This window comes from Aspergillus eucalypticola (genome assembly GCF_003184535.1).
Source record: "Aspergillus eucalypticola CBS 122712 chromosome Unknown BO83scaffold_14, whole genome shotgun sequence".
NCBI lineage: Eukaryota > Fungi > Ascomycota > Eurotiomycetes > Eurotiales > Aspergillaceae > Aspergillus > Aspergillus eucalypticola.
The window spans coordinates 295,078-307,343 of record NW_020290288.1 but is presented as its reverse complement, the minus strand read 5'-3'; the positions used below and the strand labels follow the sequence as shown (position 1 = coordinate 307,343).

Sequence of the window (12,266 nt, the reverse complement as noted above, 5' to 3'; positions counted from 1 at the left end):
TTACCAGCTAGGCAGCTCCTCCCACTCACCCTCCTTCCCAGCTCCGTGTTACACTAGATCATCTCAGTTTGCCTGATAAGCATTTCATGCACACCACACTTGGTAGATTGATTAGCATCCACCCTTCATGCTACTAGTACTAGTAATTAATTCTCAGTTACTTTTTCTGCTGACGGGGATTTTCATTGGCCAAGAGGTCGTAAATTGCTGGGTTCTTGGTAGAGCGAATGACCATGAGCGATAGTCAGTCAATCTGGAGATTCCCCAGAGTTCTCCCTCCACCCCCGCACATAGCCGCCAAGCATTCTGATGTCGCCTTCAGAAGTGTTGTGGTCGTGAGCAAGCAATAAGTGGTAGGAAGTGATATCCTAGCATGCTATCATTCTTGGCTATCTATGGTCATCTGAAACAGAATTATGAAATTGCAACCATCTGCATACCTTACCTTCGTGCTCGGGTGACTCGTTGCCTTATCTCTCTTGAGCCCTGAAAACGCCCAGGGCACAACTCCACTGTGTGGTTGGTCCTTTAGGGCTCTCTCGGGTACATCAGTATGGTGACAAAGATCTACCCGGCGGCTTACCCAACTGGGGATGGACGAAATCAGAAGTGTCCAGGATGGTAAGTACGTAGTATCATTGCTAACATTCCTGTCTCTACACGTCATGACTTGGGGTTAGTTGCCGTGGATATTATGTTCATCGCATCAGAGCATGAATGGCTGAAAAGTTTTGCCCCTTCCTGCGGAGATCAGTGGGTTGGTTTAGTAGGATTCCCTGCTTTTTTTCTCTGCCTTTAGAGATATTTTCATGAGACGTAATCGAATTTTCATACAAGCGGTGTAATTCCCACATTGCATGCAACCGGATGCCCGACCGGCCATTGACGGGGAAACCATATTTCAGAAACCAGAAAGTGAACGAGGTGACTGATGAGTGATTGGTGTGATCATGAGAGAGAAAGAAGAAGAAGAAGAAGAAAATAGTAATCGGTAGAAGGCAACGCATGCAATGTATCATCGATATTGATAATAAGATCTGCCTCTTAAGCTTGGAGCTTCATTCTGGTTGGTTCCCCCAGTGTTTGGTGGTAGTACGAGTACTCCTCGTGAAACATTTACAATCCGCACGGCAAGGCAGACTAATACTGACAGGCTGCGCAGCCTAAGTCTCGAATTTGTCTTTTCTTTCTGCGGCCCATGCGCTCACATGTAACTGCTGCGCTTCCTTTCTTCAGGCGGCCCCTCGGCGACTAGACTAGTGGGCAGGGAATGGGAATCAAAGCGTAGCATTTCGGCGGGTGTGCAGAATACCAGGTTATCCCATGGTATTTTCTCCTGTGTTTCACTCACAAGTAGAGGTGGTTTCTATGTGTTGTCAAACTGTCAGATTGGATTAGGTGATGAGGGGTTCAGATAACAAGAAAAAAGGACTTTTCTATTTTTTTTTTCATTCCTTTCGTGCAACAAAAGGAAAGCCGGTGTGCATACGTGGGTCGATTGTCTGACACCATACGATAACCCCACATCAACAGATCAGGCAACGTCAGGTCAAGGAAAGCATCGTTATCAATGAGAGGCCTCACACTCACCCTCTCAGAAAGGTACAACAAGATGATCCCGTCTGGGCGATGTTCTGGACTTGGCTCAATGCAGGGCCCCGAACATCCGTCTCATATGAGGGGAAGTGATGTTGTCAATCACCATGTAACCAAAGGTGGAAAATCCAGTAAAGAATGTGTGATGAAACTTGATCATGATGCTAGTATTTAGTAACGGATTTTCATTTTCCAGAGACAATCTGCTCTGGTAGAGATATACTCCGTACTCCGCACCAGACTAGAGGATGATCCCAAGTCCAACTAAATGAATGAATGCATCGACCATTCTCTGCTGGGGAGGTGTGGGATAGACCATTCGCGTATCGGATCGCCCGGCGCTATATTGTTGGTGGATGAGTTTGTGGTTGGTAAAAGATGAAGCAAATTATTATCTCACAGTGGGGTTTCGTCAAACTACTGGCGGGTCATTACGGAGCACACAATTCCCCTCTAAGCAATTAAGCAGTAACTGTAACAGAGAACAGTTCCTGCGAAACGCAATCCTTTGGCGGATAAACGGCTTCTAGGATATTGGCGCTTACGATGATCCTCTCTAAACGTGACGGACAGTGGGGGGTCATTTTTCGTTTCAATCCCTGCTTCTTCATTCTCATTGACTTTTTATTTCTTAACTCTCATTTCTTGGGTTTGCGGAGACGGTTGCCGCCGGTAGTTACCGTGGGAGTGACTCGTGACTCGCAGACTTCTCATCAAGAACAACTAACTAACTGCAGACGGGACGAGGTCAGAGAGGGTTATCTGCAACCGAGTGGTCAGTTAGGCTTGGCTAGGGTAGATCCGCGTCGTACTCCCTCCTAAAAGAGTAATTCAGAGCATATCATGGCGCCGTGAAGCCGAGCCAGTGACCGGACTTAGACACAGGGATGGCCCTTTGCGGTTAGAGGCCTGGCCAAATCTGAGTGTCGATCCCCGGCTGCGTTGATCGCGGGGAAGATCTTCCGTCTTTCGGAGTTGAAAAAGCGGAGGAGACAATGAACAATACTACTTTGTAAAGGATGGACAAACGGGGTAAAGGGAACTCAAAAAAATGGATTGCCACTGAGATACAGGTTAACATGCTCGTTCTGCTGATAACCCAAGTCCCGGGGATTCTACGGGGTCCTCTAGAATGGATCCCCCCTTCTAGACTATCTATGGGGTCAGGGTTAACGCACCATGATCAGCGTCAGTCTGATTCAATAGTGCGTTGGGGCTTCATGCAGAGCGGATGCGAGGAGACTGGAAAGACCGAGAAATAGAAGAAGCCTTTCTCTCTGTTACAAACAACCAACTACTACTACTAAGCGGAACGGCTCAATGCTCAGCCATACATGGGCGCTAAATCAGGGCTGATGGTGTTGGTTGCCAAATATTACCAACCCTCAAAGTAGTTGGCCCATGACAGTTCCTAAACGATAGAAATAAAATAGTATAACCACAGGCAGAATCTATCTGCCTTGGGAGGGGCCGGGGATAGAAAGGTTAGTACAGCCACCACAGTGCCACATCGGGGTAAAACTGAAATGTCCCCTTTGTTGTGGATGGAGTGGTGCCATGCCAGGCTGGTCAGGATTTGAGGGAATAATCCGAACCCCCAATCAAACGGCAAGGAGGGATGCTATTTCCATCACGATCAGGCAGTGAGTGTGTGGTAGGTGGTATCCGAACAAATGAAAGGTTGTGACCCTCTTCCCCTCCTTATCCGAGATCATAATAATATTAGTAGTAGTAATGATAATAACAATAATAATGCCTTGAGAAACGTACGTGGCTCCGGCTAGTTGGGGTGGTTACGTACAGGGCAGCGGTACCTGCGTGCCAACCTCATTCCTCCCTTTCCCCATTTGTCCCACCATCCCAAGTCTGGAGAGATGGTGGGGTGATTGCTGGGCGCCCCCTTCTTTGGGATTAATTAATTCACTGACCGGCAAAGTGCCGGCAATCGGTCCGGCACCAGGTGTGTATGGTAGTGAGAGATGTTTGACCAGACAGGAGGTCCCCACCCCACCCAAGAAAATTTGTGCAATACACAATTATCATTCCGTATAGATAAGGAAACGAGGCAGTGTTCTTTCCAGATAGGCCTACCAAGAGAGTTGGAGTATGGTGCGTGTGTATTGCAGATACTCAGGTGTCTGCGGGGATGACGGCCGGATCCCCTCATAAATTCTAGGCGGAGAAAGAGAACATGTCCCATGCCACCTTCTGGTATCTGCAGCGGGCGGCACCTGCTCCATCAATGATCACTTGTGTATCTTCCTGCGTGTACGTATACGAGTACTGTGTCGTAGTCTCGTAGTGGTAGTAGTACTTTTGTGCTTTTTCTTCTTATCTGAAGAATCTTATTAGTCACTTTCCCCCTCCTTTCATCTCTAGTGATCGGCCAGGTCGCGACGCCTTCCTCTCTGATCCCGCCGTGCCGGGGAGACTCTCCAGGCTCCAAACAAACGAACCATTCAAGGTCACGATCCGATATCCGCTGATCGCAAAGAAGGGCCGTCAGCCGAGTCTAGCCTATCAGAGCTGGTAACAAAACCACGATATCGCCCTGGTGGGGGTTTCATCCGTCGGGTTCCTCCCCCCTTGGTCAGGGTTCGAGATAACAGCATCGCATCACCCTCGATTCTCGCGGGTGACAACAATGTGGGCTGGAGGAGACTCCATGGAGGTGGCATGTGTTACACACCCAAGCCCGGATACATGACCCTGCTGCATCTTATCCGATGACAATGCCTAGCTGGAACCTTGATTTCCCATACTTGACTCCGCAGACTAAAGCACATTTCAATTCCAAGAATGGAGCGAGCTGGTATCTACTATCTATCTATCCATCCATCTTGCTGAATATACTACTACTAGTACTAGTCCCCGGTCGGCGCGGACCCCTCGGGGTGGGAGGGTTGAGTGCCTGTGATCTGATCTGCCACTAAGCGGCCTGTTCTGACGGCTTGATGCATATTTCCCGCTTCCTTCGACTCTCCTTTGGAACAATATTCCCAGCTCGGATATTTCATATAGTGTACAGAGTAGTAAGTATCTAGTAGCACTTTTAGTGAGCTTCCTCGAATGCAAGTCCACTAGTCCACTACTACTGACATGTATGTTGTCATTCACCACCTGTGGCATACAATCTATTCCTATGACCCTTGCGTGCCCGTAGATAAGGATTCCGCAAGACTCCAAAAGGAGGAATTTCATTAGAAAATAAAACAAAAATATGAGAGCATACTATACCACCCAATTACGGATATGGAATCCTAGGTTAAGCCTAGAAGCGATGGCGAGCGCGTGAAGGGCTGTCCGTGAAGCCCTTGGCTGGCTGGACTTGCCGAGACCGTATCTTTCTTTATCCCGATGGCGCCTGGGCCTTTCTTTGCCCCGGTTACATAGCACCGTGCAATTCAGCGAACAATGTCATCGGTCGATTAATTAAATATGTATAGACTCCACAGCCGGTGGCAAAATCTCCGCATGGAGATTTCCCCAACTGAACCTGAAAAGAGCCATACTATACGTAGATATCTAGTAGCTGCGTGGATAGTACCGGAGGTGGTGGACTATCTGTCTGGGGAGGGAATAGTACATTCCGGGTGCAGATAGAGAGAGCTATTGTTGTGGACCTGGGGATATTGCGGAGTTCAATTTCCGAGCTTACCGGAGCCCTCGTTCCCTCCCACATAGTTACGGTCTCACATTTACCCCCCCCTTTTTTTTTGTTTGGCGGCCCCGTGTTGTTTCTCTTGACGGAGACGTGGGTGCCTGACACTGATGAAACACGATGCAGGGCGGCGCGTCCTCTGAAGTGGTGAAGATTCTAGTTAAGCGCTAGTCCAGGGGGTTGCATTTGAGGGGGAAAATGATTCTTCTCGGTAGTTATACACTATTTCTAAATAACTCCAGGGGCGCTTGAAAGGGGGGTTCCTAGCAGGACCGGTTAAATAGGAATGGAAATCTATTCGGGATTACGGGTCTAAAAGCCGGTGTTATTATGCGAATCGTGGTGCCAACAGTAATCCCTCCCGAGTTGTCCTTGATACATACCTGGTACCTACATACTTAGGCAGGTACCTTCTTAGCTGGCCATTCCCACGTAGCCTTGCCTTGCCGCGGAGGGATGCCATCCAGAGATGACACGGTCGAGTCATCGTCGTGTTCTTGGGGTACAGTTTGTCAACCGAATGCAAGCCCAGCTGAGAGTTTCGCCTCGTCTTGCGCCTCGCCCCCCTTGAAGGGAAGTGTTGTTGTTGGCGGAGCCAATGATTCGTCTGAGTCATGAGGCTGATGCAATGCTGTCCTTCCCCCACAAAGTTGAACCCCCGACTGCGGTCAGTCTGCCCTCACCCGCACCAGGCTGAACGTCATCCCGGCTCTTTTTCGTGTGCTCCAGTCCATCCAGTGGTTTCCGTCAGCAGCCTCATTTAGGTACACAGTCGGAGGTACCTACACAAATACTAGGTTAGAAGGAATAGGAGTAGATAACTCGTCCCATGGGGATGATGATGTATTGGATCTCGCCCATCGTATGACTCTTGGTTCAGCGCAACGGTCTGCCCTACCAGGTCCTTCGCTTTGCACTGTCTATGATCACCGCTCCCGTCACCTCGAGTCATTTGGGAACTCTCATTCGATGTGAGTTCATCTCCCCTGCTGGTTATCTACTTCTCTCAGTACCCAACCATTGCTGAATGATGGTCGATCAGCTGGTCTGGACTGGGCGGTCTCGAAGATCTCGTCGAACAAATTCTTTCCCCGGTAATGCCCCAGACAGGTTGGGGAAATACATACGCACGTAGGAGAGCCAGAAAATGATTAAAAACAAACCACGAAAAATAAATAATTAAAGAAGAAAAGAAAAATAAAAAAAAATGAGCAAATTATAAACCATAACCAGAAATAAGTCTTGCATCCGCAGGCACATCATCACCTCATACCTCCATCATCGACAATCATCAAAATGGCATCATTCTAGGGATTCGTTTCGTGTGCGCCTGCTGCACCCCCCTTCTAGAGTAGCAGTAGTAGTAGTAGTAGTAGTAGTAGTAGTGGATAGATGGAGGAATTGAATCGATCTTCCATCTCCGCTTGACCGTATCACGCTTTCGGTCGAGATCAATACACCATAATTACCTACCGCCTAGATAACTTCACCACTGGTGATCATGATGATTCGGATTCTCTCCGTGCAAATGATCGATGGCTAGTGAGCATGAACAATCAAGTTAAAGTAGGGTAGCTATCACATGGATGATGATGATTCTTGGAAACTGCCTACCTCCTGCCTCGCATTATCCGACCGGCGAGACAAATCGCGTAATCAACCGCGCTTGGTCACCACCGGAGTGAACATCATACCGACACCGATGGGGAAACTAAGGTATCTACGCGGTCGCCTATCGAGAAGGATTGTCCAGATCATCCGCGATAGCCGGTGCGAAGTTTGAGACCGGGTTGCTGCTGCTGATGTTCGTGTTCGTGATAGGGTTTCTTACCACTACTTACTACCACCAACCAAAACCCCAATACTGTGCGTACACATAACCAACAACCCCAGAGACCCTCCCGGGGCCTTACAGCTTTACCTTACCGACACCCAACAATACGGGGCACGCACTTCTCCAGACCACACAGCCACTTCTGCAGTTCCAGTTTCTACTCCGTAATCCCTCTTGACTCTAGTCCGCCCCACATTCTTTTTTTTTTTCTTAACACGCCTTACCGGTTTTGACACCCTCTCTTCCCGGTCAGTAATAGTGAAATTTTTCTAACACACCGTGCGTGGCCCGAAAACCAGACGGAAGAAGCCCCGAGATAGGCAACTGATGGAGACACCCGTTTGGCAATTCAAGGACTTTAAAGAGAGTATATCCATATATTCACCAAAGAACTCATGTACTGAGTATAAGAGCGGTAGATACCAAGTGATCATAACATCATATATCCAGGCAAGAAATTATAAAAAGGATAAGAAGAGCATGAAAGATAACGACAAAGCACTGCGTTCCATCTGACTAGGAAAGCTGACTGCCCGGTTTAAAGCCCCAAGAAGCAAAGCAGCCGATCTGGTTCAAGCACGTTCTTTTTCCCTTTCCTGCTTTTTTTGCCCCCCCGATATTTATCCCCACACAAAGTACATAGTCTTTTTCTTTTTTCGATTTTTTATTTTCCCTTTTTTTTATTTCAATCATATTTCCCTTTTCATCGATTTTTTTATCCAATTTTTTTTTTTTTTTTTTTTTTTTTCAATTTTCTAATTTTCTTTTTTCTTTTTTTTTTTTTTCTTCGCGTTCCCATTCTGCTCTCCGATTCCGATAACCCACCCCCTCTACGAGTCGCCCTCTTTTCCCTCCCTCCCCCGAATTCCGTTTCCTTCTTCTTCCCTCCATTCCTCATCTTTTCGCCCTTCCCGATTTCTTCTCTTCTTATATATTCATCTCCCCAGATCATCTTCTCCAGGTTTTCTTTCTCCCTCCTCTTTTCGAGACCATTTGCTCAACATCATCCTTGTCCGGCTCGCTACTCATCCACCCCCGGGGTCCATTTCCGATTCCGGCTTCACCCAACACTTATCATAACTACCACACATTCCGTATCCCTTCAATAATTGAAAGGGAATTCGTCGTTATCAGCCCTTGGTTGAATTTACAATTGAATACCGCTTCGCCCTGGTTCGTCATCAGGGCCCTGTGATCCTCACTACCCTTGCGGTCTTCCTCCTATCATCTCTCCTTGCCAAGGTTAGGTCTGGGGTGCTAGCGGGTGGTGATCGACTGGCCGATATAGCTACCCCTGGTCGCGACGTGCATCACTATCGCCTCGGCTTCTCATCCCTTCCGAACGTGTTCTTTTTAAACCCGGCTCTGTCCTACCTTTTTACCCTCGTCGGTTTGGGATAAGCTTCACATGCCGCCACCGGCCTCTTCAGTAGATTTCTCAAATCTGCTGAACCCTCAAAGCAATTCTACTGATTCTACCCCTTCCACCCCTGTGGACAGCTCCAAGACTCCTTCTACTCCGTCCAGCACACAGTCGAACTCCAACATGGCGTCGTCAGTCAGCCTACTTCCGCCGCTTATGAAGGGTGCCCGGCCTGCGACCGAAGAAGTGCGTCAGGATCTTCCCCGCCCTTACAAGTGCCCCCTCTGCGATCGCGCGTTTCACCGTCTGGAGCACCAGACAAGGCATATTCGCACGCATACGGGTGAAAAGCCGCACGCCTGCCAATTCCCCGGCTGCACCAAGCGCTTCAGTCGTTCTGATGAGCTTACGCGCCACTCGCGAATCCACAACAACCCTAATTCGAGGCGCAGCAACAAGGCTCAGCATCTGGCCGCGGCCGCTGCAGCTGCTGCAGGGCAGGACAACGCCATGGCCAACACCGCCAGCGCTATGATGCCTCCTCCCAGCAAGCCAATGACCCGGTCGGCCCCCGTGTCGCAGGTCGGCTCCCCCGACGTTTCTCCCCCTCACTCCTTCTCCAACTACGCCAGTCACATGCGGTCGAACTTGGGCCCGTATGCTCGCAATAGCGAACGGGCATCGTCGGGCATGGACATTAACCTCCTGGCGACGGCTGCGTCGCAGGTGGAACGCGACGAACACTTCAGCTTCCATGCAGGGCCACGCAATCACCATCTGTTCAGCTCGCGCCACCACGGAAGTGGCCGTCTGCCCTCTTTGTCTGCTTACGCGATCACACACAACATGAGCCGGTCGCATTCACATGAAGACGACGACGGCTACTCGCACCGTGTGAAACGTTCAAGACCTAACTCTCCCAACTCGACTGCTCCTTCCTCTCCCACCTTCTCCCACGACTCCCTCTCACCCACTCCCGATCACACTCCCTTGGCGACTCCCGCTCACTCGCCGCGCTTGAGACCCCTGGGCTCCAGCGATCTGCATTTGCCGTCTATCCGTCATCTGTCGCTCCACCACACACCAGCTCTTGCTCCGATGGAACCACAACCGGAAGGGCCCAACTACTACAGTCCTTCCCAGGGTCACCATGGTCCTAGTATCTCGGACATCATGTCTAAACCGGACGGAACACAGCGCAAGCTGCCAGTCCCTCAGGTGCCGAAAGTCGCCGTTCAGGATATGTTGAATCCTAGTAGTGGATTCTCGTCGGTCACTTCGTCGACCGCGAATTCCGTTGCCGGTGGTGACCTGGCCGAACGTTTCTAAGTTCGAACATTCTTCAGTCACACGTTGGTTTGTGTAAAAATTGGGTTCAAAAAATCAGCAGTTCTTTTATGCGCGCTACGACCGAATAGACTTGTGCATTTACAAAGGTTCATGGGCATCATTGGTGTCGGGTGATTGGGTGGTTTTTCTTCCTCAGCTTTTCTGTTGGATTATCTTTCTCATTGTTTTTTTTTTCCTCCTACTACTTTTCTGTTGCAAGGCGTCTCTACTGATAGATGGACGGGATATCCTGTGAATTTGTTCTTTTTGTGTCCCCTCTTCTGATCCTCCTTGCCTTTCTTTTTTTCATCAAATACTTTTTTTCCCAACCTTCCCCCACAAACTTCCTCTGAAACATCTCCTTCTCTCTCCACTAAACCTATACCAAGCGAAATTGCTCATCAGCTCTTGTGTTCCCTATTTTCTTCTCTCTTCTCTTCTGAGGCATCAAACCTTTAAATTCATGTGTCGAAACACATCACACTTGGTTCGAAGAAGAACCTTCCCATTCAAAAACATGTGATTATAGACCTCGAGCAGGACAAGAGGAAGTCACTCTAAAAAATTCTAAATAAGCCTTAATTGGAACATACTACCACCAATATGGATCATTTACGATAGTACTACTATGTAATAAATTCCCACCCAGTAGCCAATCAGATCTACACGACATAGGTTAGGAATACTTTTTAGGAACGAGTCCACCCCCACGATACACTATACCACTGTGGATAGATAAATAAATTAAAAATGACGGCAAGACCAAACCATGACCATACCTCCCGGGTTTCGGAGTCGGCACGTACAGTAGTAGTTATGTATTGAGTAATATGAATAAAAATAAAAAAAAAAAAAAAAACTGGATCCCAATGATCCTCTCCCACTGTGTGTGGGTGTGTGTGTGTGTGTCTTGTCTCAGGATAGAATAGACGCCGATCGTCAGGTCATCATTTTCTCGAGTAGAGTCGTCGCGCATGATCAGTCCTCTCTCTCTCTCTCTCTCCCCTGGAGGGTCAGCAGCCAAGCCCCTTTCTTTCACGTTATCTTAGCTTCTCAGCTACTACTTATAGACTTTTGGCTGATCAGGAATCCTAGGTAGATAGATAGATATCCGCAAGTCATGGGGACTAGAACTTCCGGTCTAGAAGTAGTGGGGAGTGCTTTTCAAGCCCCGGGGTCTGGTTTTCGCATGTCGGTATGTATTTATTGTATACATCAGTAACAAATGTGATAGATGAATGTTCCTTCCTTTGGCTATCGGCGTGGTCCGATGCAGGGATGTATGTGGGGGTGTTGGTGAATGGGCTGCCTGAAATATTCTACTGCGTACTTTACTGGGATTGCGTCGGATGAAAATTAAATAGATACAGCACAGATTAAAATGATGCGCATCATCGGTTCATTTTCATCCGTGATCCCCGACCATAAACTGATAGCCACAAAGTAGAAAGACAGTGCTGATGGGGGGAGATTGGTGAACTGTTCTTCCGAGTGGTCAGTCAGTCAAGCAGTGAGTTTGCTCAATTGCAGATGTTACTAAATATGTCAGTTTGAATGTAAATTAAAGAGAAGAGAAGGAAAGGAAGGGGAAAAAGCAAACAAGCCAAGCAAGCGGGTGGTGGATGTCGTGGAGGCATGTTGCTGGTCTTATCCACGGAATGGTATTCGCACATCTCCTACTCTCTCCACAACCCGGACAGGGCTGGATGGGCTTTGCTGGCTGCCAGTCCACTAGATAGGTAGTAAGTAGTGGTTTATTCTGGTTTGTTGAAATTTGACTGCTCACTGAAGCGACTAATCATCGTTGACGGGCTTTTCCGGCATTCCCCCCTCCTTGTGTTTCTCTCTGCAATTAATTCTCCTCCATCCTTCGTTCCATCATCGCTACTTTTCCCTTAACTAATTTTCCCTTCCCCGCCATGTGCCCTCTGGAGCCTCAAACCCACCATGGCCGTCGCTGAACCGCTCTCCACCTTCTCTTTCCTGGCAAGGTTGATCGCGCTGTGATGCTCTGGTCCATACTTCGGTGCTTCGTCGCTGAATGACTATGTCTGGATTACCTTGATAAATCGGAGATATAATATTTTCTTTGAAAAAAAAAATAAGAAGGTAACAAAATGGCCTCTCTTCTCATGGAGAAATACTTGCTTCACTCCCGTTCCCCATCTTCTTCCCCGCTTCTCAAGCAGGGGAATGGTGACAAGCTTCACAGCCATGACTGGCTCTGTGTCTTCCCTCAGCTGCACACAGACTAAGCATGTGGGAAACAGGCTCTTCTCGACCACTTTCTCGAACGGGATCGCTCTTTCGTTGTTGCCCATCTTGGGGCGCTTCTGGCGTGCCTCGGCGGTTTATCAGGAACTCCGGTATAATTCCAGTTGCGCGCGAATTTGAATTCTCAACCCTCTAGGGGAAAGAGAGAAAAAAGCATAAGCTCTAGGTCCTTAGAGCCAGAGTGAAGGCGTCGTCTTGAGAAAACGAAA

The 12,266-nt window shown here is 48.5% G+C and overlaps 1 protein-coding gene across 1 annotated transcript; it reads left to right on the top strand.

Annotated features, from left to right (window-relative positions):
- Positions 1–8,499: 8,499 nt before the first annotated feature.
- On the top strand, positions 8,500–9,783 carry BO83DRAFT_314308 (C2H2-type zinc finger protein; the record flags this gene model as incomplete). Its single annotated transcript, XM_025527579.1, has 1 exon — positions 8,500–9,783. One exon carries the CDS (start codon positions 8,500–8,502, stop codon positions 9,781–9,783), a length of 1,284 nt encoding a protein of 427 aa, XP_025387540.1.
- Between the last annotated feature and the right edge of the window lie 2,483 nt (positions 9,784–12,266).